General features: G+C 42.0%; 2 protein-coding genes across 4 annotated transcripts; one reads left to right on the top strand and one right to left on the bottom strand.

Annotated features, from left to right (window-relative positions):
• On the top strand, window positions 1-3,422 carry LOC106579425 (gamma-crystallin S-1). Of its 2 annotated transcripts, none has more exons than XM_014159328.3 (4): window positions 1-115; window positions 1,282-1,336; window positions 1,766-2,008; window positions 2,473-3,422. In XM_014159328.3, exons 2-4 carry the CDS (start codon window positions 1,325-1,327, stop codon window positions 2,758-2,760), a joined length of 543 nt encoding a protein of 180 aa, XP_014014803.1. In that variant the 5' UTR covers window positions 1-115; window positions 1,282-1,324; the 3' UTR covers window positions 2,761-3,422. The 2 variants fall into 2 exon arrangements, with proteins under 2 accessions (XP_014014803.1, XP_045558580.1); XM_045702624.2 differs by having other exon boundaries at window positions 4-115; window positions 1,282-1,331.
• Window positions 3,158-25,008, bottom strand: p5cs (Delta-1-pyrroline-5-carboxylate synthetase). Of its 2 annotated transcripts, NM_001173831.1 has the most exon segments (19): window positions 3,158-3,334; window positions 9,060-9,297; window positions 9,545-9,640; window positions 9,891-10,077; window positions 11,760-11,881; window positions 17,327-17,522; window positions 17,830-17,967; window positions 18,866-19,086; window positions 19,242-19,341; window positions 19,501-19,574; window positions 19,852-19,996; window positions 20,309-20,433; window positions 20,524-20,614; window positions 21,084-21,242; window positions 21,984-22,088; window positions 22,193-22,342; window positions 22,633-22,784; window positions 23,148-23,258; window positions 24,855-24,944. In NM_001173831.1, coding segments are annotated over 17 exon segments (2,343 nt in total). In that variant the 5' UTR covers window positions 23,248-23,258; window positions 24,855-24,944; the 3' UTR covers window positions 3,158-3,334; window positions 9,060-9,115.

The following is a 25,008-nucleotide window of genomic DNA, read 5'->3' as shown; positions in this document are numbered from 1 at the left end:
TGTGATTCCTCGCACCATCATATTCAGTTGTAAGCGAAAACGCCAAATGGATGCTTAAGAGTTTAACATCTGGTGAAATATCTGGCTCATTGTTCCATCTGCGGTGGTAACACAGGTAGAAGAATGATTTACATTTTTGGGGGGTGCTACCGGCGTTAGCTAACTAATAAGGTTAACTTGGTGTGCTTGACTAGCTAACGTTAACAATATGTTTAACTATGAAGTTGTAAACCATGTGTCAAATAACTTGCCAAATATTTCAACTACGTAAGGTTAGCTATGTGTCTAGCTAAAATTATGTGATGGCTAGCTAACATTAGATAGCCAGCCATTTTCCACTAGCAAAGAGTCCGCTAAGAGTTAGTAAGCTAACTAGCCAGCTGTCAACGACGAGGCCTTCACGAAGGACAGTAAAATAAAGTTGACCCAGCAATTTTACAAATCAACACCTACAATGAGAGAAGTTCCCCTTCTAATTTTTACAATAACCACAGCGGTAGCCGTCATCGCCCCCGAAATATTCCACTAATGTGTAGGACCTACCCGCTGACATTTCTGACAATAGATTTGCAGCAAACCACCCGCCGTTTTTAGGAGCGACAGAGCGAGCTGAGCGTGAACACCATAGAAGACTGGAATTATTACAAAGATGGAAAAGGCCTATTGCACCCCGTCTCCTAAAGTGGGAATGCACTTTAGGACTATAATAAACATATTACAGTATGGATAAAATATAGTACTCTGTCTCTACTTTTGTTTGACGTTCTAAATCAATAGAGTCCCGAGATTCAAGTTCAATTATTACATTTTCCACAAAGAGGAAGAACCCATAATGGTTTATTGTATATGTACAGTAACAGAAATATGTAAATGCAGTATATGAGGATATTCCAAGACGGAACCTGAAAACTGTTTACTTGAACAAAGATTATTATACATCCGAGCCCATCATTCAGAATTATTTTTAAAAATATGGCTGTGAGAGTAAAACAGGTGGGGGGCAGACGGGGATGTTTGTGAAGTCCAGTTTTCCAACTAACCTTTTTCAAACCTGTTCTGAGCAATGTTTTCCTCGGGACCAAACACCAAGTGTGCAACTCTATTGTCCGGACCTAGTAAATAGTCTGAATTCCATTGTTATGCAAATACAGTTAATCTAAAGGGAGCATGAGGTTGACATGTGCTCAGTGTCATAGGGGCAGATAGAACAGTTTGTGCTGACATGATAACTCACCTGATTTTAATAACAATGCTCTATCCTTTTTCTCTGACACATAAAAGGCTCTGGGATGAGGACAGGCCTGTCCTGTTGACCTCCACAGTCATGATGGGTAAGGTAAGCAGAACATATCATTTTCCAAAGAAAAAAAACATTACAGACCGCCTTTTCAAGTCTATTGCCGTTCCATTTCAGATTTAGTCATGAGTTTTGTCTGAAATCATAATTGTAGTATGATCCCAGATATTTTTTTGCCTGGTTCTAGATCTGATTGTGCTGTATAACCAACTCCTATGGCCGTTGTTTGGCATGACAATGACGATAGGTGTTGGTGAGACAGCACATTCAGAGCTGGGACCAAGGCTAGGAAAATAGGTGTTCTCCTATCCTTTGTGCCATTCTCAAATATATTTGCAGAGTCAATTTCATGTGTAAACCCAAACACAGCGGTGTTTTTCACCCAGAAAGGTTCTAAGCTAGGTTGATTAAAATGTAGAGATGTGCTTCTGCCTGTATTCCCATTAACTTTAGAAGCTCTCTGTTCAGATCATCTTCTACGAGGGCAGGAATTTTGAGGGACGCCACTATGAGTGCAGTGGTGACTGCGCTGACATGCACTCCCACTTCTCCCGATGTAACTCCATTCGGGTGGACAGTGGGTGCTGGATGGCCTATGAGAAGCCTAACTTTTCTGGGTACCAGTACATGCTGACAAGGGGGAAGTACCCTGACCACCATCGCTGGTCCGGCTTCAACGACTGCATCCGCTCCTGTCGCATAATCCCAGCTGTGAGAACGGCTATATCTTGACCGTCATGACACAACATAACACAAACAAATGCTCTTGAATCTGTTTTACCTTTGTAAACATTTATAACAGCTGGTATAAGTTTTACATGGTAATAGGCAATTGACTTGACACAAACCACTATTTAGGAATGTTTGTAGGAGGTATGCCTTGCCAATTGACCAAAACAACAGTTGTTTTGTTAGCCCTCCATAACATTGCAGGAGATGTCTTTCAGGTGGAAGCTGTCAGATGTTCTCAGATTCAAGATTCCCATAAGCTTACATCAGCTGTCATGACAGTTTACAACAGCTGTTAATTGTTATGACAATATTCTGTGTAGCTAGGGAGTTCATGTAAAGTTTCCCAAACTTTCCAAGCCTTCATACAAAGTTCAGGCCTAAAAGTCACATTGAAAAAACATTATTTCAGTTCTATGAAGTGAATACATTTTCTCCTCGCACAGTACAACGGAAACTACAGGATGAAGATCTTTGAGAGATCAGACTTTGGGGGAAAGATGATGGAGCTGAGCGACGACTGCCCCAACCTGCAGGACCGCTTCCACCGGAGAGACATTTCCTCCTGCAATGTTATGGAGGGCTACTGGATCCTCCACGAGCACCCAAACTACAGGGGCCATCAGTACTTCCTGCGCCCTGGCGAGTACAACAAGCACAGCGACTGGGGCAGCATGAGCTCCACCATCGGCTCAGTGCGTCGCGTCACAGAGCTGAAGCAAAACAACCAATAAAGCTGGCTCTAGATCGCTCTGTCTAGCCAGGCTAGATCTGTCTGACAGCCTGCAGAAGTCTATACATATGTAGAGGGGATGCCAACATGAGTCAATCTCAGAATATGGTTGATATCAGGGAATAATGAGATTGTCCTTCAGTAATTAGACCACTTACTGAGAATATGGCTGGGCTGAAGAAAGCAAGCATTGGATTGGAATCCTGGTGTAGATTTGTATACAAGAACATTTAAAGGGCTTTATGCAGACATAAGTCAATTTATACATACCATCCCCTCACATTGAATAATAAACCAGTGGACTGCAGGGACAGTATATTTCATTGTGTCACTAATGCAGCATGCAGCAGCAAAGACAGTTGCAATTTCTTCCAACTGAGCCTGCTTAAATTGAGGTGTTTTTTTTTTTTTTTTTTACATTATTCTGACCTATATCGAAACAAGTGAACTTCATGTGTCTATGACAAAGTAACTTTGTTAACTTGTCAATGTAGCACTGTTTGGAATATAACAAAAATCTTACCAGTTGATGTTTGAAGTGTGAGGCAATTCAATGTTGGTGTTTTTGACGTTCACTAGAAGTAAATCAAGTTTGAGCAATCAGATATCAATCACAATAATTAATCATATCAACAAAAAAACAAATAAAGGGGTACAAAAATATTTTTTCCAACTGTGATTGTGAAACAAACATGATTGAGAACGTCAAGTACCAAACTGTACATCAGATTTATTATTCAAAGATTTGTGGCATGAGGAACCAAAGATAACAAACTCTCACTATGGACCTGTACTGACACCAAACACGTGACCATAAACATGAAAAACAGAAGGGGGAAAAAGTTTATATAATTTTTTTTTGTCAAAATCAATCAAGGGCCAGATACCAATCATGATTACAAATAATTTTACCATAAACATTTGAGTGGAGGGGGGAGGCATAAATTGCACAAAACGTCCAACCTCTGTGGTCACTATACAAAACCTACTGCCGAGACCTAGTGCAGGGGATTGTCAGACACACACAACGAATGGATGTGTATATATACACTGAACAAAAATATAAAACACGGCATGTAAAGTGTTGGTCCCATGTTTCATGAGCTGAAATAAAAACTCCCAGAAATGTTCTATACACACAAAAAGATTCTCTCAAATTGTGCACAAATTTGTTTACATCCCTGTTAGCGAGCGTTACACCCTTGACAATATAATCCATCCTCCTGACAGGTGAGGCAGATGAAGAAGCTGATTAAACAGCATGATCATTACACAGGTGCACCGCACCTTGTGCCGGGGAAAATAAGGCCAACGCTACAGATGTCTCAAGTTGAGGGAATGTGCAATTGGCATGCTGACTGCAGGAATGTCCATCAGAGCTGTTGCCAGAGAATTGAATGTTAATTTCTCTACTATACGCCGACTCCAAAATCGTTTTAGAGAATTTGGCACTACGTACAACCGGCCTCACAACTGCACACCACGTGGAACCACGCCAGCCTAGGACCTCCACATCCGGGATCGTCTGAGACCAGCCACCTGGACAGCTGATGAAACTGAGGAGTATTTGTCTGTACTAAAGCCCCTTTGTGGAGAAAAAATAAATTAAAATTCTGATAGGCTGGGCCTGGCTCCCCAGTGGGTGGGCCTATGCCCTCCCAGGCACATCCATGGCGCCACCCCATCCCAGTCATGTGAAATCCATAGATTAGGGCCAAATTTATTTATTTCAATTGACTGATTTCCTTATATGAACTGTAATTCAGTAAAATCATTGTGTTTATATTTTTGTTGAGATAAATGTGTTTTCACATACACATACAGTACCAGTTAAAAGATTGGACACACCTACTCGTTGGAAGGGATTTTTTTTATTTTTACTATTTTGTGAAGACATCAAAACTATGAAATAACACATACTGAATCATGTAGTAACCAAAAAAAAAAAGTGTTAAACAAATCAAAATATATTATAGTTTAGATTATTCAAGGTAGCCACCATTTGCCTTGATGACAGCTTTGCACACTCTTGGCATTCTCTCAACCAGCTTCATTGAGGAATGCTTTTCCAACAGTCTTGAATGAGTTCCCACATATGCTGAGCACTTGTTGGCTGCTTTCCTTTACTCTGCAGTCCAACTACAGTCCCTGGTTCAAATCCAGGCTGTATCACATCCGGTCGTGATTGGGAGTCCCATAGGGCAGCGAACAATTGGCCCCGCGTCGTCCGGGTTTGGCCGGGGCAGGCCGTCATTGTAAATATGAATTTGTTCTTAACTGACTTGCCTAGTTAAATAAAGGTAAAAAAAATAAATAATTATAAATAAAAAGTGCAATCATAAAAACCATCAAGTGCTTTGATGAAACTGTCTCTCATGAGGACTGCAACAGGAAAGGAAGACCCAGAGTTACCTCTGCTGGAGAGGATAAGTTCCTTCGAGTTACCAGCCTCAGAAATTGCAGCCCAAATAAATGCCTCACAGAATTGTAATAACAGACACATCAACATAAACTGTTCAGAGGAGACGGCATGAATCAGGACTTCATGGTTGAATTTCTGCAAAGAAACCCCTACTAAAAGGACACCAATAAGAAGAAGAGACTTGCTTGGGCCGAGAAACATGCAATGGACATTAGACCGGTGGAAATCTGTCCTTTGGTCTGATTAGTACAAATGAGGTTTTTGGTTCCAACCACCGTCTCTGTGAGACACAGAGTAGGTGAACGTATGTGTGGTTCCCACCATGAAGCATGGAAGAGGATGTGTGATGGTGCTTTGCTGGTGACACAGTCAGTGATTTATTTAGAAATTGAGGCACACTTAACCAGCATGGCTACCACAGCATTTTGCAGCAATATGCCATCCCATCTGGTTTGCGCTTAGTGGGAATATAATTTGTTTTTCAACAGGACAATGACCAAACACACCTCCAGGCTCTGTAAGGGCTATTTGACCAAGAAGGAGAGTGATGGAGTGCTGCATCAGATGACCTGACCTCCACAATCACCCAACTTCAACCCAATTGAGATGGTTTGGGAGGAGTTAGACAGCAGAGTAAAGGAAAAGCAGCCAACATGTGCTCAGCATATGTGGGAACTCCTTCAAGACTGTTGGAAAAGCATTCCTCATGAAGCTGGTTGAAAGAATGCCATGAGTATGCAAAGCTGACATCAAGGCAAAGGGTGGCAACTTTGAAGAATCTAAAATATATTTCAATTTTTTTATTACTACATGATTCCATATGTGTTAGTTTTGAGGTCTTCCCTATTATACAATGTAGAAAAAAGTAAAAATAAGGAATTATTAGGTCTGTCCAAACTTTTGACTGGTACTGTATGCATGCATGTAAAGTTCAAGTTGGAAGTTTACATACACTTAGGTTGAAGTCATCAACCACTCCACAAATTTCTTGTTAACAAACTATAGTTTTGGCAAGTCGGTTAGGACATCTACTTTGTGCATAACAAGTCATTTTTCCAACAATTGTTTACAGACAGATTATTTCACTTATAATTCACAGTATCACAATTCCAGTGGGTCAGAAGTTTACATACACTAAGTTGACTGCGCCTAAACAGCTTGGAAAATTCCAGACAATTATGTCATGACTTTAGAAGCTCCTGATAGGTTAATTTACATAATTGGATGTATTTCAATGTCTACCTTCAAACTCAGTTCCTCTTTGCTTGACATCATGGGAAAATCAAAAGAAATCATGGTTCATCCTTGGGAGCAATATCCAAACGCCTGAAAGTACCACGTTCATCTGTAAACCATAGTACGCAAGTATAAACACCATGGGACCACGCAGCCGTCATACCGCTCAGGAAGGAGACGCATTCTGTCTCCTAGAGATGAACGTACTTTGGTGCGAAAAGTGCAAATCAATCCCAGAACAACAGCAAAGGACCTTGTGAAGATGCTGGAGGAAACGGGTACAAAATAATCTAAATCCACAGTAAAACGAGTCCTATGTCGACATAAACTGAAAGGCCACTCAGCAAGGAAGAAGCCACTGCTCCAAAACCGCCATAAAAAAAAGCCAGACTACGGTTTGCAACTGCACATGGGGACAAAGATTGTACTTTTTGGAGAAATGTCCTCTGGTCTGATGAAACAAAAACAGAACTGCTTGGCCATAATGACCATCCTTATGTTTGGAGGAAAAAGGGGGATGCTTGCAAGCCGAAGAACACCATCCCAACCGTGAAGCAACGGGGGTGGCTGCATCATGTTGTGGGGGTGCTTTGCTGCAGGAGGGACTGGTGCACTTCACAAAATAGATGGAATCATGAGGGAGCAAAATGATGTGGATATCTCAAGACATCAGCCAGGAAGTTAAAGCTTGGTCGCAAATGGGTCTTCCAAATGGACAATGACCCCAAGCATACTTCCAAAGTTGTGGAAAAATGGCTTAAGGACAACAAAGTCAAGGTATTGGAGTGGCCATCACAAAGCCCTGACCTCAATCCTATAGAAAATGTGTGGGCAGAACTGAAAAAGTGTGTGCGAGCAAGGAGGCCTACAAACCTGACTCAGTTACACCAGCTCTGTCAGGAGGAATGGGTCAAAATTCACTCAACTTATTGTGGGAAGCTTGTGGAAGGCTGCCCGAAACGTTTGACCCAAGTTAAACAATTTAAAGGCAATGCTACCAAATACAAATTGAGTGTATATAAACTTCTGACCCACTGGGAATGTGAAGAAATAAATCCTTCTCTCTACTATTATTCTGACATGTCACATTCTTAAAATAAAGGTGGTGATCCTAACTGACCTAAGACAGGATTAAAAATTCAGGAATTGTGAAAAGCTGAGTTTAAATGTATTGGGCTAAGGTGTATGTAAACTTCCGACTTCAACTGTGTGTATATTTTCACACACACACTACATGACCAAAAGTATGTGGAAAACTGCTCGTTGAACATGGGCATAAATATGGAGTTGGTCCCCCCTTTGCTACTGTAACTGCCTCCACTCTTCTGGGAAGGCTTTCCACTAGATGTTGGAACATTGCTGCAGGGATTTGCTTCAATTCAGCCACAATAGCATTAGGGAGGTCGGGGCACTGATGTTGGGCGATTAGGCCTGGCTCCCAGTCTGCGTTCCAATTCATCCCAAAAGGTGTTCGATGGGGTTGAGTTCAGGGCTCTGTGTAAGCCAGTCAAGTTCTTCCACACCGATCTCAACAAACCATTTCTGTATGGACCTGGTTTTGTGCAAGGGGGCATTGTCATGCTGAAACAGAAAAGGGCCTTCCTCAAACTGTTGCCACAAAGTTGGAAGCACAGTATCGTCTAACGGGGGGTGCGTATTCTGGTTCCCCCCGGAACTTGAATCCGGCCCGCAAGACATAAAAATTCTCACCAATTTCGTGGTATCCAATTGTTAGTTATAGTGTTGTCCCATCGCTGCAACTCGGGAGAGGCGAAGGTCGAGAGCCCTGCGTCCTCCGAAACACGACCCAGCCAAGCCACGCTGCTTCTTGACACAATGCCCGCTTTACCCGGAAGCCAGCCACACCAATGTGTCGGTGGAAACACCGTACACCTGGCGACCGTGTCAGCGTGCATGCACCTGGCCCACCATAGGAGTCGCTAGAGCGCGATGGGACAGCGAAATCCCAGCCTACCAAACCCTCTCCTAACCTGGACCACACTGGGCCAATTACCACGAACAGTGCTTGTGCAGACATTGCTTCAAGAGCCAGTTTGGAACTCGGTAGGGAATGTTGCAACCGAGGACAGACGATTTTTACGTGAGGCCTACCACTTCACGGTTGAGCCGTTGTTGCTCCTAGAAGTTTCCACTTCACAATGACAGCACTTACATTGCTCTAGCAAGGCAGAAAGTTGATGAACTAACTTGTTGGAAAGGTGGTATCCTATGACGGTGCCACGTTGAAAGTCACTGAGCTCTTCAGTAAGGCCATTCTACTGCCAATGTTGGCCTATGGAGATTGCATGGCTGTGTGCTCGATTTTATACACCTGTCAGCAACGGGTATGGGTGAAACAGCTGAATCCACTCATTTGAACAGGTCTCCACATACTTCTGTATATATAGCGTACACACACACGTATACTTTGACCATTCGCTTTCCTGTGCAACCGTTCACCACCTCTTCATTCATTTCCAAGTCATCTTAATGCTTTACACGCTCCGATACTGTAGCAGATACAAAACAGCCTCCTGCTGCTTTCATGTATGTGGTTTGTTGACCTCCACAGTCACATACAGATCCATATATAAGGTTGCAATTTAAGCACTACTAATAAAAATGAACTTTAAGGTTCTCACTTCCCACTTTACATGACAGTTCCTGTATTGGAGGGTTCTATGACTGACTGTGGTTCCTAGCTGGGGAATCTCTGAGGAACAGGGATGTTCTCATGAAGGTACTTCATACTGCCCGCCTCTGAGAACTCTGCCACTGTGTGCCCCTCACCCCGGAGGACCCACTTGGTGGTCAGCAGCCCCTCCAGACCCACTGGGCCCCTCGCATGGATCCGAGCTGTGCTGATGCCAACCTCCGCACCTGCAACACCACAATACGGATCAGTATGTGCTGGACTAGACACACTTTATAATAACTGTTTATCATGAATATGAATTAATAAACGAATATAATTAAATACTGTACTCAACATGAATACACATTTATAAGCATTATAACAAACTAAGCATTACAATTCATAAGTATACAACATTTATAATTTTTTTTAAAAGCATTTATAATTAGATTTACGGTTATGTTTTTGTATGATAAAATTATTTGTACTCACCAAGACCAAATCTGTATCCATCAGCAAAGCGAGAGCTAGCGTTCCAGAAAACACAGGCACTGTCCACCTGCTGCATGAACTGTTCAGCTGTCTTCTCTGTGCAGAAAAACATTACAATATATATATTTCTAGGAAGCAGTTACTGTATTTTAAATAATTTGACATCAACGTTATTTTTTTGGGACCCTATAGTGTAAACATAAAGGCATTTGTTGTAAATAAATGCATGGTAGGCCTATACACTAGGACAGGACAACATTGGAACGTTGACATGCAGTGCTACAGAACTCATTGAAAACTGTGTGTGTATATACATGTGTGCATGTGCGTTGCAGGATTTGCTCACCGTTATCTGTAACAATAACATCTGTGTGGGAGCTGCCGTATTTGTGGATGTGGTCCACGGCGTCCTGCATACTATCCACCACCTCAATGCAGCACTCCAGGTCCCCGTACTCTGTCCTCAGAGACTTCACCTCAGACGGGCTAAAGGTCAGGTAGGAGGCAAACCTGGGGCCAGCATGGATCTTGACCTGTGGGATGACACAAGACATTACATTTTCAATGATGACTGTATTTGACCATGTACACATATCTCTACTGTGTAGTTAAAGGGACATAACATTTCAAATCAAAGAAGGATGTGCACATACAGTATCTCAACATTAGAATACTTTTTACCAATATCTCATTAAACTGACCAGGTAGATGCTTCACTGATTTAACCCTTTCACGTGTGAGTTCCAAATATCTCTAACGGTCGCCCCAGCGTGAGTTTTTTTATGCACGTGATGTTCGAACGTTCTCTCCATTCCAGAATGTGATTGTTACATAAAACAACAACACTGAATGGCTCAGAGTGGGAGTGAGAGGTTACCGTGATTGACTGCCTGCACGCACCATTTGTATCAATAAATCACTATCAGAAAGTGTTGTGTGGTATTATTGATATATTTACTATTTTATTCACGTTTTTCAATTACCGGTGATAACTCATGCGTTCCGATTTTTGCATAAATTGTAATGGGCACATAGTATGTGTGTAAAATAATGTTTTGAAGGTTGTACTGATTATGATGAGCTAAGCTAATTCCAGCTATGTGTATGGAGCCATGTTTGTTGACATACAATGCATTCTGGGTTTCAAGAAATCATCTGTTTGACCTAAGATGTTATAACAAAATGAGGTGAGTAGGAGTTCACTCATTTTTTGAGGACTTCTGGAAATGAATGGTGGGATGTGAACGACAGTAGATGACACACCCCTTCAACATGCATACTATAAACAGACCAAACTCATCTTGTCTTCTCTTATCATCTTTGGTTTCTGTGAGGAACAAAATGCATGGCTGCGCGCTGAAACTAATCGACGGATTACTTTCAATTTCTAGAAAGTGTTTTACCTAATTATTTCGATCAATGGTGAGCTCACCCGTGATGTGATTAATTATACATAGTAATTGCTATTAGCTAATTCATATTGCAGTTTATGTCAGCCGAGAGTTAGAAAATATGACTGCTTGTGTTGGGTCAATCTTTCCTCAGTTAGCGCTAGGACAAATGTAGCCTACATTTTTCCGGTTAGGATGATCGTGTTGTGCTATATATACAGTTCTGTGAATATCTGAACATTGCATCCAAAAATAAACTGCTAACATTCTGGACATAACTTTGTAAGGACTGTGTTTGTGTAAATAGTTTCTGAAAAAAAGTGTGGCCAGCTCAAATGCTAATTGTTGCGTCATTCGAAACTATGGCGTTCTAAATGAGCGTTCTAAATGAGTGTTCTAATCACAAGGGGTGTGATCATACGCTTCAGGGACCACTGTAGAATGATCACACCCCATGTGATGGTACGTGTGAAAGGGTTAAATAAAAAAGACAGTAAGCCTTCCCCCATTACAATTGGTCAGATAGGGTGGCAAGGTACTACATGAATAAGTTATTGTTGGAATTATTAACTATTCTGCTGTGGGGTTCTCCGGTAAGTTTATGAATGGCTGCTTTAGAGATGACAATGCTTTGGATGACAACACCAAAAAGGTCTAACAGAGTGTTGGCCTGGTCTCTCCCTTTATAAATGATGTCTCTATATAGTGCATTAATGCTCTGGGTTGTGTAATGTCTGTCATCTGTATAAGTTACTGAACAAGTCTCAGTATGAGTATGTGTATCGTCTACATGGAGAGATGGTGGGTGTGTATGCACGTCTCACCTGTTCCACTCTAAGCATGTCTATAATCTGGTCAAACAGAGGTGTCCTCAGTAGATCTCTGTGGAGGAGTAGGGTCTCCATGGCATTGCAGGCCGCAGGGTAGTCACATTTAGAGTCTTTGACTGCAGAGAGAACATTTATTAGACTACCGTTCACTTAGAGCAGGTATTCCCAGCAGTACGCGTAATGCCGTAGGGGGTACGCCAAATAAAAATGTGATGCACATAAAAAAAACTTTTTTTTTTCTTTCACATTTTCAAACAGTACATTTATATTTTCCAACGGGGCTATACATTTGGGTGAGTTCCCCCCCCTCACCTGATTAGCCTTGTTTCACTGCCAAAGATTTTATTAAAACCACCTAGTGTAGAGCGAAATAACAACAATGTCAAATACAAGTAGCCTAGTCAAATAATTAACATCCAATCACATTAATCATAACTCTTCAGCAGGAAACCTGAACTTTTGCTCAGACATTTAGAAATGAAACATGACAATTTGAAAAATAAGCAACGGGAGTTTGAGTGAGAATAAAGACAACTTTCGAGTAGTAAGACATGTATAAAAGCAACAGACCATTAAAAAGAAGGGGCTAGAAGCATCTTATATGGTGAGCTACCGAGTGGCTAGGACAGGCAAGCCCCATACTATCGTAGAGGATTTAATTCTTCCTGCTGCTGCGGATATGGCTGGGACAAAAGGCCAAAAAAACTATACAGACAATGGCTTCCTCAAACAACACTGTTTCCTGATGCATCAGTGACACGGCGGGAGATGTTTTGAAACAATTACTGCTTTGCATACAAGCCAGTGAATTATATGCGTTACAGCTGGATGAGTCAGACGTGGCGGGCCTGGCACAGCTCCTGGCATATGTCCGTTACGTTTATGGGAGGTCAATTAAGGATGACATCCTCTTCTGTAAACGAGGACAACATGAGGATATTTTTAAAGTACTGGACAGCTTTGGGCCATCAAATGGACTTGTGATCAAGATGTGTTGGTATCTATACTGATGGCGCAAAAGCCATGACAGGAAGACATAGTGGAGTGGTAACGAGCGTGCAAGCAGTTGCTCCCGGTGCCACTGAAGCATCCACCGAGAGGCTCTTGCTGCCAAGGGAGTTTCTCACACGACTGGCCTATCTAGGTGGTGTTTGTTCTCGCTGAACGATCTGAATCTAGGATTACAGGGACTCTCCGCAACTATATTCAATGTGCGGGACAAAATTGAGGCTGTGTTTAAGAAGTTGGAGCTCTTTTCTGTCTGCATTAACAAGGACAACACACAGGTCTTTCCATCATTGTATGATTTTTTTGTGTGCAAATTAACTCAAGCTTACAGAAAATGTCATATAGCGAAGCACCCGATTGAGCTGGGTGCGCAATTACGCAAGTACTTTCCCGAAACGGACGACACAAACAACTGGATTCGTGTTCCCTTTCATGCCCTGCCTCCAGTCCAGTTACCGATATCTAATCAAGAGAGCCTCATCAAAATTGCAACAAGCGGTTCTGTGAAAATGTAATTTAAATCAGAAGCCACTGCCAGATTTCTGGATTGGGCGGCGCTCAGAGTATCCTGCCTTGGCAAATCACACTGTTAAGACTGATGCCCTTTGCAATCACGTACCTATGTGAGAGTGGATTCTCGGCCCTCACAAGCATGAAAACTAAATACAGGCACAGAATTATTTAAGACAGACTCTCTCCAATACAACCCAACATTGGAGAGTTACAGTTGAAGTGGGAAGTTTACATACACTTATGTTGGAGTCTAGAGGTTGACCGATTAATCAGCATGACCGATTAATTAGGGCCGATTTCAAGTTTTCATAACAATCGGTAAACGGCATTTTTGGACGCCGATGATGGCCGATTACATTGCACTCCACAAGGAAACTGCGTGGCAGGCTGACCACCTGTTACGCGAGTAAAGCAAGGAGCCAAGGTAAGTTACTAGCTAGCATTAATCTTATAAAAAAAACAATCTTAACAATCACTAGTTAACTACACATGGTTGATGATATTACTAGTTTAACTAGCTTGTCCTGCATTGCAAATATTCAATGCGGTGGCTGTTAATTTATCATCAAATCACAGCCTACTTCGCCAAACGGGTGATGATTTAACAAGCGCATTCGCAAAAAAGCACTGTCGTTGCACCAATGTACCTAACCATAAACATCATTGCCTTTCTTAAAATCAATACAAAATTAAATAATGTTTTAAACCTGCATATTTAGCTAAAAGAAATTCATGCTAGCAGGCAATAATAACTAGGGAAATTATGTCACTTCTCTTGCGTTCTGTGCAAGCAGAGTCAGGGTATATGCAGCAGTTTGGGCCGCCTGGCTCATTGCGAACTGTGTGAAGACCATTTCTTCCTAACAAAGACCGTAAATAATTTGCCAGAATTTTAGATAATTATGACATTTTACATAATTATAACATAATTCAAAAGGCACTCGCACATCTGAGCAATCTTATTGCAGGTGCATGGCAACAATTGAAACAGGATGAAGGAAAAAGGAAACCGCACACTGCTCTTGATAGTATCACTGATATTTAATATTTAATAAGCTTACGTATCGGCCTAACGGCCAATCTCAAATTCACTATTGAAAGTGACACTCAACGCGTTCATTACCTCGATATGTGGATTGAGAAATCAAATGGAACCCTGTTTACAACTCTGTATAGAAAAGAAATGGACAGAAATACTCTATTACACGGGGACAGCTTCCATCCTGAGCCATTAAAAAGACGACTTCCAAGAAGCCAATTGTTCAGAGTGCGCCGTATATGCTACTCCACAGATGATTATCTAGAAAAAGCAGCGGAGATGCGCATTATGTTTCTAAGAAGAGGCTATTCGCCACAATGTGTGGATGAAGCTCTTAATTTGGCATTGGGAAAAACACTAGATGAATTGTTACAAAAAAGACCCGCTAAAGCAAAAGAACACTCCGTAATGTTCACAACCACATATACTTTGAATTCGCGAAAAGTGTGAGGTGTGGTCAAGAAACACTGGCATATTTTATCATCGGACCCAGCTTTGCCGGCTGAATTTAAAAATCCACCACTTATTGTGTATAGGAGAGGTCGCAATTTACGCGATAAACTGGTTCATGCCAACTGCCAGCCACGAAAGAAAATCAGCCAGTGAATATTTCTGCCACCCCCACAGAGGAAAACGGTTTCAAATAAATGTTATCATTACGTGTACCACCACCCATGTTATTTACATTATTAAATGTCCATGTGGGCGCTGCTATGTCGGTAAGACATCCCGCTCTCTCAAACAGAGAATTAGTGAACATAAAATTTCAATCAGGCGAAACGACAGGGATTATCCAGTCGCAGTACATTTTAATGACCTAAAACATGACATTTCTACCTTTTACATTTTGTGGCATAGAGAAAGTCAAGATATCAGACAGGGGAGGTGATATTAACAATACTCTGAGCAAAAGAGAATGTTTTTGGATTTCACCCTCCAAACATTATTTCCCAAAGGACTTAATGATGAAATGCCTATGTATGTTATGTTGTGAATTTGAACATGAATTATGTGCCTATTTAAGATTACTCTGATGTTTTCGTATGATGTACCCAATGATTCATGAAAACTTGCTATGTCCTCATTGTGGTTTTATGGACGTATTCAATGCGTCTTATACACTTTTGAAGTGTTTGTGAAATGCATATTGTTATGTTTGGTAGCACTTATTTTTCCTTTGCCTCCAACCCCTTTCCATACGTGGAATGGATGTGGGTGGGGCTAGGTCTACATAGAGGTGCTGTTTTCAGAAAATTCACAAAAGCTCTGACGATACGTAAGCTTATTAAATATCAGTGATACTATCAAGAGCAGTGTGCGGTTTCCTTTTTCCTTCATACATAATTATGACATAACATTGAAGGTTGTGCAATCTAACAACAATATTTGGACTTATGGATGCCACCCATTCGATAAAATACGGAATGGTTCCGTATTTCACTGAAAGAAATAACTTTTTGTTTTCGAAATGATTGTTTCCAGATTTGACCATATTAATGACCCAAGGCTCGTATTGCTGTGTTTATTATAATTAAGTCTATGACTTGATATTGACAGAGCAGTCTGAGCGGTGGTAGGCAGCAGCAGGCTCGTGTGCATTCATTCAAACAGCACTTTCCTGCGTTTGCCAGCAGCTCTTCGCAATGCTTGAAGCACAGCGCTGTTTATGACTTCAAGCCTATCAACTCCCAAGATTAGGCTGGCAATACTATAGTGCCTATAAGAACATCCAATAGTCAAAGGTATATGAAATGCAAATGGTATAGAGAGAAATAGTCCTATAATTCCTATAATAACTACAACCTAAAACTTCTTACCTGGGAATATTGAAGACTCATGTTAAAAGGAACCACCAGGTTTCATATGTTCTCAGCAAGGAACTTAAACGTTAGCTTTTACATGGCACATATTGCACTTTTACTTTCTTCTCCAACACTGTTTTTGCATTATTTAAACCAAATTGAACATGTTGCATTATTTATTTGAGACTAAATAGATTTTTATGTATTATATTAAGTTAAAATAAAAGCGCCAAAATTCATCCAACTTATTGTGGGAAGCTTGTGGAAGGCTACTCGAAACGTTTGACTCAAGTTCAACAATTTAAAGGCAATGCTACCAAATACTAATTGAGTGCATGTAAACTTCTGACCCACTGGGAATGTGATGAAAGAAATAATAGCTGAAATAAATCACTCTTTACTATTATTCTGACATTTCATATTCTTAAAATAAAGTGGTGATCCTAACTGACCAAAGACAGGGAATTTTTACTAGGATTAAATGTCAGGAATTGTTTAAAATGTATTTGGCTAAGTTGTATGTAAACTTCCGACTTCAACTGTAAGCACACCCTTCTCATTAACCTGTGGTGAGTTTGTTCCTCAAATTGTGAATAATAAGGTTTTATATGTAAGATGGCTAAATAAAGAAAAAAAGTATTATTATATTATTATTTGTGCCCTGGTCCTATAAGAGCTCTGTCACTTCCCACGAGCCGGGTTGTGACAAAAACTCACACTCACATTCTCATGTTTAATAAATGTATCGTATAGTGTGTGTGGTAGGCTTACAATGGCGGAAAAAACAACATTTGAGAGTGCGCTGACCCTGGTGCTAGATGGGGTACGCATCTGGAGGTTGAATGTTTGAAGGGGTACGGGACTATAAAAACTTTGGGAACCACTGACTTAAGAGGACTGGGTGTATGAATGAGTTCATAATTTAATGTTAACTAAAGCCGTCTGCTGGTTTTTGGTTTTTAAGACCTAGACAACCAGTTGAGGGGAGTTTCTTACCAATCAGTGACCTTAACTCATCAATCAAGTACAAGGGAGGAGCGAAAACCGGCAGACACTCTGCCTTCCGCGGAACGAGTTTGACACGTGCCATAGACACAAGGACTGACAGTTCATGACATCCACAAGATAGCTTCACCATAAGTTTAAAACTACACATTGTACATTGTTGCTTATAAACAATGGGGTAATGAAGCACTCACTGATGTCAATAGCCTTTTCGATGCAGGCCTCAGAGTCGATGTAGACATGGCAGATGCCCTCACTGTGTCCCAGCACAGGGATGCCCTTGGCAGCTCTCTGGATGTCTCTGACCAGCTGGGATGAGCCTCGAGGGATGATCAGGTCTATCATCTTATCTAGTCTACACAGGTCCTCCACCTCCTCACGGGTACTCACCTACAGCACACACGTTAATAACATACTTTACTACGATGCAAACTAAAATCATATGTACCTACAACAGGGCTGGGGTCAATTCCATTTTAATTCAGTCAATTCCAATTATCTTCTCATAGAGAAGGATTGAGGGAAAAGTGAATTTCAGTTTACTTCCTAAAATGACTGAATTAAAATGGAATTTACTCCAGCCCTGACACAAATGATTTCTCCTCTCTGTAACATAAGTGTATCTAATAAGTGTTATGCATAACCTAAAACTCAACTCCTGCCTCAAATTTCCCATTGATTTGGATCAAGCTCTTACCAGCTGAATAGCATCCTTCACCCCGTGGAGAGAGAGCGCCTCCTGGGTCAGTTGATGCAAGATACGGTTGGTGTTGGCCGCTTCTTTTCCCCCCTTCAGTAACAGAGCATTTCCACTGGCAATAGCCAGAGCTGACACCTGTATTTCATATCGGTACATGTCCATACGACACTTTAGTCACATCAGTACTATCATGTCTCTGAAAATAAAAGACAATAGGGTGCAATCTCAAATCAACCCTTAGACCATATGTCCTGTGTACTTAAAATCTGTGAGGATTTGAGGCCTCCCGAGTGGCGCAGCGGTCTAAGGCACTTTTGCAGTACTGATGCACCACTACAGCCTCGGGTTCGATCCCAGGCTGTATCACAGCCTGGCCGTGACCGGGAAACCCATGGGGCAGCTCACAATTGGCCCAGCGTCGTCCGGGTTAAGGGAGGGTTATGCCGGCCGCGATTTCCTTGTGTCATCGTGCTCTAAATCAAATCAAATTTTATTGGTCACATACACATATTTAGCAGATGTTATTGCGGGTATAGCAACTGCTTGTTGCGGGCCAGGCGCCTGCAAGCTGACTTCGGTTGTCAGTTGGATGGTGTTTCCTCCGACACATTGGTGCGGCTGGCTGCGGGGTTAAGCGAGCAGTGTGTCAAGAAGCAGTGCGGCTTGGCAGGGTTGTGTTTCGGAAGACACGTCTCTCGACCGTCGCCTCTCCCAAGTCCGTAGGGGACATGCAGCGATGAGACAAGATCGTAACTACCAATTAGAAAAAGGGGGTAAAGAAAAAGGGGGTAAAATAAAACAAATGTTTAGATAACTAATAAATTAGAGGATTTAACAAATGTAAGCAATATGGTAATAGCTTCACCTTGCCCTCTAATAGGCTATGTTAAAGTTTCACCATATTGCTTATTTTCCAATCAAATCCTCTCAGATCTCCACAAGTGCCTAGGGTGAAGGGTCTAGTGGTCCATTTGGGATTGGGCCCAGGATGAGCTTTGTGGTTTAGCAGCATGGCCACCATCAGGTGACTGACCTGAGGAAGGCAGTCGGGCCGGGACTCAAAGATGACCAGCAGGACCCCGATGGGCACAGTGATCTGTTCGAGCTCCAGGTTGTTGGCAACTCTGGTCCTGCGGAGCACCTGCCCCACGCTGTCCCTGGATGATACAGCAATCTGACGCAGGCCTATGGCTAGGCTGTTCAGCTTCGATGTGGACAGACTCAACCTTGCCAACAGGGGTTGGGAGAGACGGCCTAGAGGGAAATCATACTAAAATATAAGACCAAAATTCTTATGCCTTATATCAATTGCTGATATCGACAGACAGCTTGTGTCAGCAATATTAACAATATCTGGTGTGATCCTAATTTGTGAGGCCATTGTGACCTGATGAAGCTGCATTGAGTACCTGATGATGCTGCAGTCTCCATGTCTCTCTTGTTGGCACTGAGGATCTCATCCTTCTTCTCTGTCAGCAGGTCAGCCAGACGGCAAATTATCTCTCCTCTCTGGTTGAGTGTGAATGAATACAGACGTCTTAAAAAGATTACTAAAGTACAGCAGAGATAGATCACACATCAGCTCAGATGGGCACTCTATAACCAGGCCAGTCAGTACAGCTCGGCACAGCTCTGTAGGGTGAAAAGGGTAAAAAAGGGAACGCTCACCTCATCTGGGTGAAGAGTGGCCAGAGTCCTGCCTGCCTGCCTGGCCATTTCTGTCTGCTGCTCCACAGTGGGACCTGTGTGTCACATCCCACAACAACATGAACCTGAGTGGGGCATCTCACCAACTTAACTGTTTCAGTGACTCTTTATAACCACTTTCATACATGAGCCATTATAAATGCTTTTTGAAATGTTTATAAATTTGTTATATATATTATTATAAATGCTCATGAATTGCAATGTAATGAACTGCATTTTTACAAATAATGTAGTTTATTAATGAGTGTAACTACTGCTTCTAATCTACTGTAGGTTGGAGTTTATTTCTCTACAAAGCTATCAGTGACTCACCAGCAGGCTTGACCTCAGAGAAGAATGTGCCCACTTTCTTTCCCTCCACTATGTCTGTGATGACGTGGCCCGTGACTTTGGGGTCTGTGCCATTGGCAATGACGACCGACGTGCCACCCTGAAGCGCCCACAGAGCAGACTTCACCTGGGTGAGACAACATGGTTGTAATAAACATTTATAATGAGACATACCCAGTAGCCAGTGGAGGGTGTGTCCCCCTTCTGACCCTGGTTCCTCCCTAGGTTTCTTCTATTTAGGGCGTATTTCCTTGCCTCTTTATTTCTGCTTGCTTTTGACGTTGGGGCCCTAGTCCGAGTTACTGTAAAGGCACTTGTGATAACTGCTGATGTAAAGGGTTTTATAAATGAAATTGATTGATTGATAAAACCTTCTTTCAAATGGCCAACCACACTATTTTAACACCTGGAGTGTAGATGGTGGTTGCTTGCCACTAACCTTTGCCTCCATGCCCCCAATGCCCACTTTGGACTTTGAGCCATATCTGATAGACTGCTGGTCTCCGGGGTAGAAGATATCGATGAGTTTAGCGTCATCTGTTCCTGGGGGGCTGTCATACAATCCTGAGGGATACAACATGGTCAACGCAAATAATTTTTATTTTAGCTGAGAGTAAATGAACAACGTAGCTCATTTCGAAATGCATTACATACCTTCAACATCAGATAGAGCAATAAGAAGGTCTGCTTTCATTTCAACAGCCAGTCTTGCAGCCAAGCTGTCGTTATCCTTGATGTGTATTACCTAAAATGCAAGAAAAAAAACATAAAACAGCATGACCCCATTTAATACATGCTAACAGCTCATCGTAGCCATGTATCATAACTATGCAGTGTACCCTAGCCTAGGATGTAATTTTAAAGTAAGAGCAGCTTGCTGAATAAAACTTGCTACAATAGGCCCCTCTACACTAGCATTGGCTCTGACTTCAACATAAGTCATATCCTAACTTCCACATTAGCCAAGTTTTCACTTAGGTTTGCATTGGCATCAATGGAGGACTAAGTGGAAGTCCGGATTCGCCCCTCAGATGCATGAAGAAGCACTAATAAAAGTAGAAATGATCAAAGCTAATTACATTTAATTTCAAACAGATGCTAAACCAAAATGAAACATTTGTGTGGGTGGAGAAAGTAAAATAAAATATGCCTTATGTAATAAACCATCACAACCACACTATGCATTCCCAGCATGCCCTTCACAATATACCTACATTTACCCCCTGAAGGTCACTGTTTGGAACAGGGGGCGGTACAACTGCGTCATTGGTGTTGATGATGGGCACTATGTTCATGCGCAGCAGCTCGTGGAGGGTGCTGTTCAGGTTGCGACGCTTCTGCTCATCGTGGAAGTCGAGGTTCGTCACCAGGATCTATTGAAGAGGCATACGAAAGATCTCAGATTGAGGGTTTAACGTAGGCATATAGTCATTCTAAAAACATGTACTGGGGCCAAGCTTCCTGCCATCCAAGACCTATATACCAGGCGGTGTCAGGGGAAGGCCCTAAAAATTGTCAAATACTCCAGCCACCCTAGTCAGATTGTTCTCTCTGCTACCGCACGGCAAGCAGTACCGGAGCGCCAAGTCTAGGTCCAAGAGGCTTCTAAACAGCTTCTACCCCCAAGCCATTAGACTCCTGAACATCTAATCAAATGGATACCCAGACTATTTGAATTGCCCCCCTCCCCCCCTCTTTTACCCCACTGCTACTTTCTGTTGTTATCTATGCATAGTTACTTTAATAACTCTACCTACATGTACATAATACCTTAACTAACCGGTGCCCCCGCACATTGACTCTATACCGGTACCCCCCTGTATATAGTCTCACTATTGTTATTTTACTGCTGCTCTTTAATTACTTGTTACTTTTATTTCTTATTCTTATCTGTATTTTTTAAAACTGCATTGTTGGTTAGGGGTTCGTAAGTAAGCATTTCACTGTAAGTTCTACATTTGTTGTATTCGGCGCATGTGACTAATAACATTTGATTTGTCAATACAACTTTGGCTAAGAAAAGGCATACAATAAATGAATGTAGTGAAATCAGACACTATGCAATTCCATCTGCAAAGAATGATACAGTAATACTTTTGTAAGTGTGTTTGTACCTGTGCAGTGCAGGTGCTGTACTGGGTGAACATAGCTTCATACAGAGCCATCAAGCCACTCTGTCCAGCAGCTGCACACGCCCGGGCCTCCAGAACTGGAAGTGACTGAAGCGCAGAGAAATAAAAATCATGAGTAAAAGCCAATATGCCAATAGTTATTGATCGATTGTCCATTATCATCCAATCTGTTGTGAAGTGACTTGGTATACCATTTCTTTGAGTTGGTTCTGTCCAGAGTGCAAGGCTTGTCTGACGCTCTGAGATAGCAGGATCTCGTGTCTCAGTCTCTGCCTTCCGAAAGCAACAGCCCCACTGGTGACAATCATCATCTCCCTGCCTTGGTTCTGCAGCACGGCCACCTAAGGGGCACACACAACAATGAGCTCTTCTTACACACCACTTATTCATCAACTTAATTCTATCTTCAACAAGTATTCTCTAAAGACCCACCCAAAATATAACTGAACATTACCTCAGCAGTTTCTCCCTTTAAATTTTAGAAGATACCTTCAATGCCAATCAAAACCCACATAATCATGTCTTGAATTTCAATATTCTGGAGTCTTCTATTTCTACATTATTTCTGGTTCTCGTTAGTAGTTCCTGGTCATTACAACCTATATCATCAATGACCGGGTCGTGACCTCACCTGCTCCACAATGGAGGCGAGACGCCCGAGGGCCAAGCCACACTCATCTCCCCGCGTCACCACAGCACTGCCCAATTTCACCACAATGCGCTTGGCCTGTCTGAGCTCACTGCGGTGCGCTGCTGACTTCCCAGGAGAATGGGTGACAGGGACTGCAACAGATAACAGGACATTCATTTAACACCAGTCATGTTCATTAGGGCACACCGTAACGAAACATTATGCAACGAAAAACTAAAATTAAAGTTTCTTAGTTCAGATAGTACCCTCATATTTAACTTGTTTGCGTCCGTTTCATACCTACTGAACATGACCCAAAATACCTTTATCCAAAATGTACTGAACAGCAGTTCTCGTCGTAAACCTTGGGTTGTCTGACAACAGCATATGTTAGGCTATTATATGGACAAACGTCTGAGACTGCCAAAGAGGTGTGTTAAGTGCCAAGTGTCATCTGTAGTGGGGTGCACCAGTGCAGTGTGTTTTGGAATGGTGGAATGAGGTTGGCTACTTACACTTGGTTTGGGACACTGCCCTGGCAAAGCGTGGGCAAACATTTGCTTGCAGGCTCCTGGACCGTAGACTGGAACACAAGGCCAGCCTCTGCAACATCATGGCAATGTGACCTGAGGACAGTACACAGCTATTTATAAATCACAATAAAGTGGGCATCCTTTAGGCTGATATACAGGTGTACATCTGCTTGTGAGTAAGCTAAACCAAATTGTCTCGTTGTTGTAGATAATTGGTAGAAAATAGCTGTCAACAGTCTCAAGCGCTGAAGTTAACCAGCTATACTACACACAACAAAAATATAAAATGCAACATGCAAAGTTTTGGTCCCATGTTTCATGAGCTGAAATAAAAGATCCCAGAAATGTTCCATTCGCACATACAGCTTATTTTGTGCACAAATTTGTTTACGTCCCTGTTAATGAGCATTTCTCATTTTCCAAGATAATAAATCCACCTGACAAGTGGCATATCAAGTATATGATTAAACAGCATGAGCATTACACAGGTGCCCCTTGTGCTGGGACAATAAAAGGCCACTAAAATGTGCAGTTTTATCATACAACACAAAGCCGCAAATGTCTCAAGTTGAGGGAGCATGCAATTGGCATGACTGCAGTAATGTCCACCAGATCGGTTGCCAGAGAATGTAATGTTCATTTCTCTACCATAGCCGCCTCCAACGTGTTTTCGAGAATTTGGCTATACCTCCAATCGGCCTCAGACCACATGTATGACGTGTGGGCCAGCAGTTTGCTGATGTCAACGTTGTGAACAGAGTGCACCATGGTGGCAGTGGGGTTATGAATGGTATGGGCAGGAATAAACTACAGACACAATTGCATTTTATCGATGCATAGAAATACCTGAGGCCCATTTTTTTTAAAGGTATGTCTGTGACCAACAGATGCATAGCTGTATTCCCAGTCATGTGAAATCCATAGATTAGGGCCTAATTTACTTATTTCAATTGACTGATTTCCTCATAAGAACTAACTCAGTAAAGTATTTGAAATTGTTGCGTTTATATTTTTGTTCAGTATAGTTACTTGTGGTGTTTTGCTAAAAATTGATAGCTGTAGTTACAGAAATAGTGCCAATTCAGTGCCCACTGCTTTATCCTACGACTAGCTAGTTCGTCCATGGATATCACAAATCGGCCAGGGTTACCATAAATGGAAGCTAAGCTGTCAATTTTGTACAACTGGACAGGGTCATTATGATAACTAACGTAACTAACTAACTATAGTACTGTCATAAATCAAATGTGTAACGTTGGCTAACGAAGTTCTCATGTTAGTCTGTTGATGTGGCTGCTGAAATGTCTAGCTAGAAAATGTTCGTTAAATCAAGCTGTAGGCTACTAGTACAAGCTAGGCTGGGCATAGACCTCCACTATCGTCTGGGCTTGATGTGGCCAGCCGGTAATACACGTGACCCCTTGACCAGTTCGTACTTAACACTTTATCTATTCAGGCTGCAAATGTTTCGATTTCCGCAGCAACTTTACTTAATGACGAGAAAACTGGGGGGAACGATAAAATATGCGGCTAACGTTACTTCAATATGGCCGCTTCTAGCTAACGTTACTATAGTCGATAGAGAACGCTAGCTACAGCAGGCTAGGATCTGACTAGCTAGCAATAGACTAACGTTGAGGCAGCCAAATAGAGAAACACAATAGAGAATTCATTCAAAAGATGTCTCACCAACAGTCAGTACTTATAAAAGGCGAAGGTTCCCGCTGCAGCAAAATTGACAACTGCTGAGTAAAGACACGTCGTCAGAATGCCACATCCACAGACAGCCATAGGCCGTGTTCCCGAAACGTGTGGGTTGTGTTGTGAACAACATAACCGTGAA

This window comes from Salmo salar, chromosome 19 (assembly GCF_965601325.2).
Source record: "Salmo salar chromosome 19, fSalSal1, whole genome shotgun sequence".
Taxonomy (NCBI): Eukaryota; Metazoa; Chordata; class Actinopteri; order Salmoniformes; family Salmonidae; genus Salmo; species Salmo salar.
This window is presented reverse-complemented; position numbering and strand designations above follow the sequence as displayed.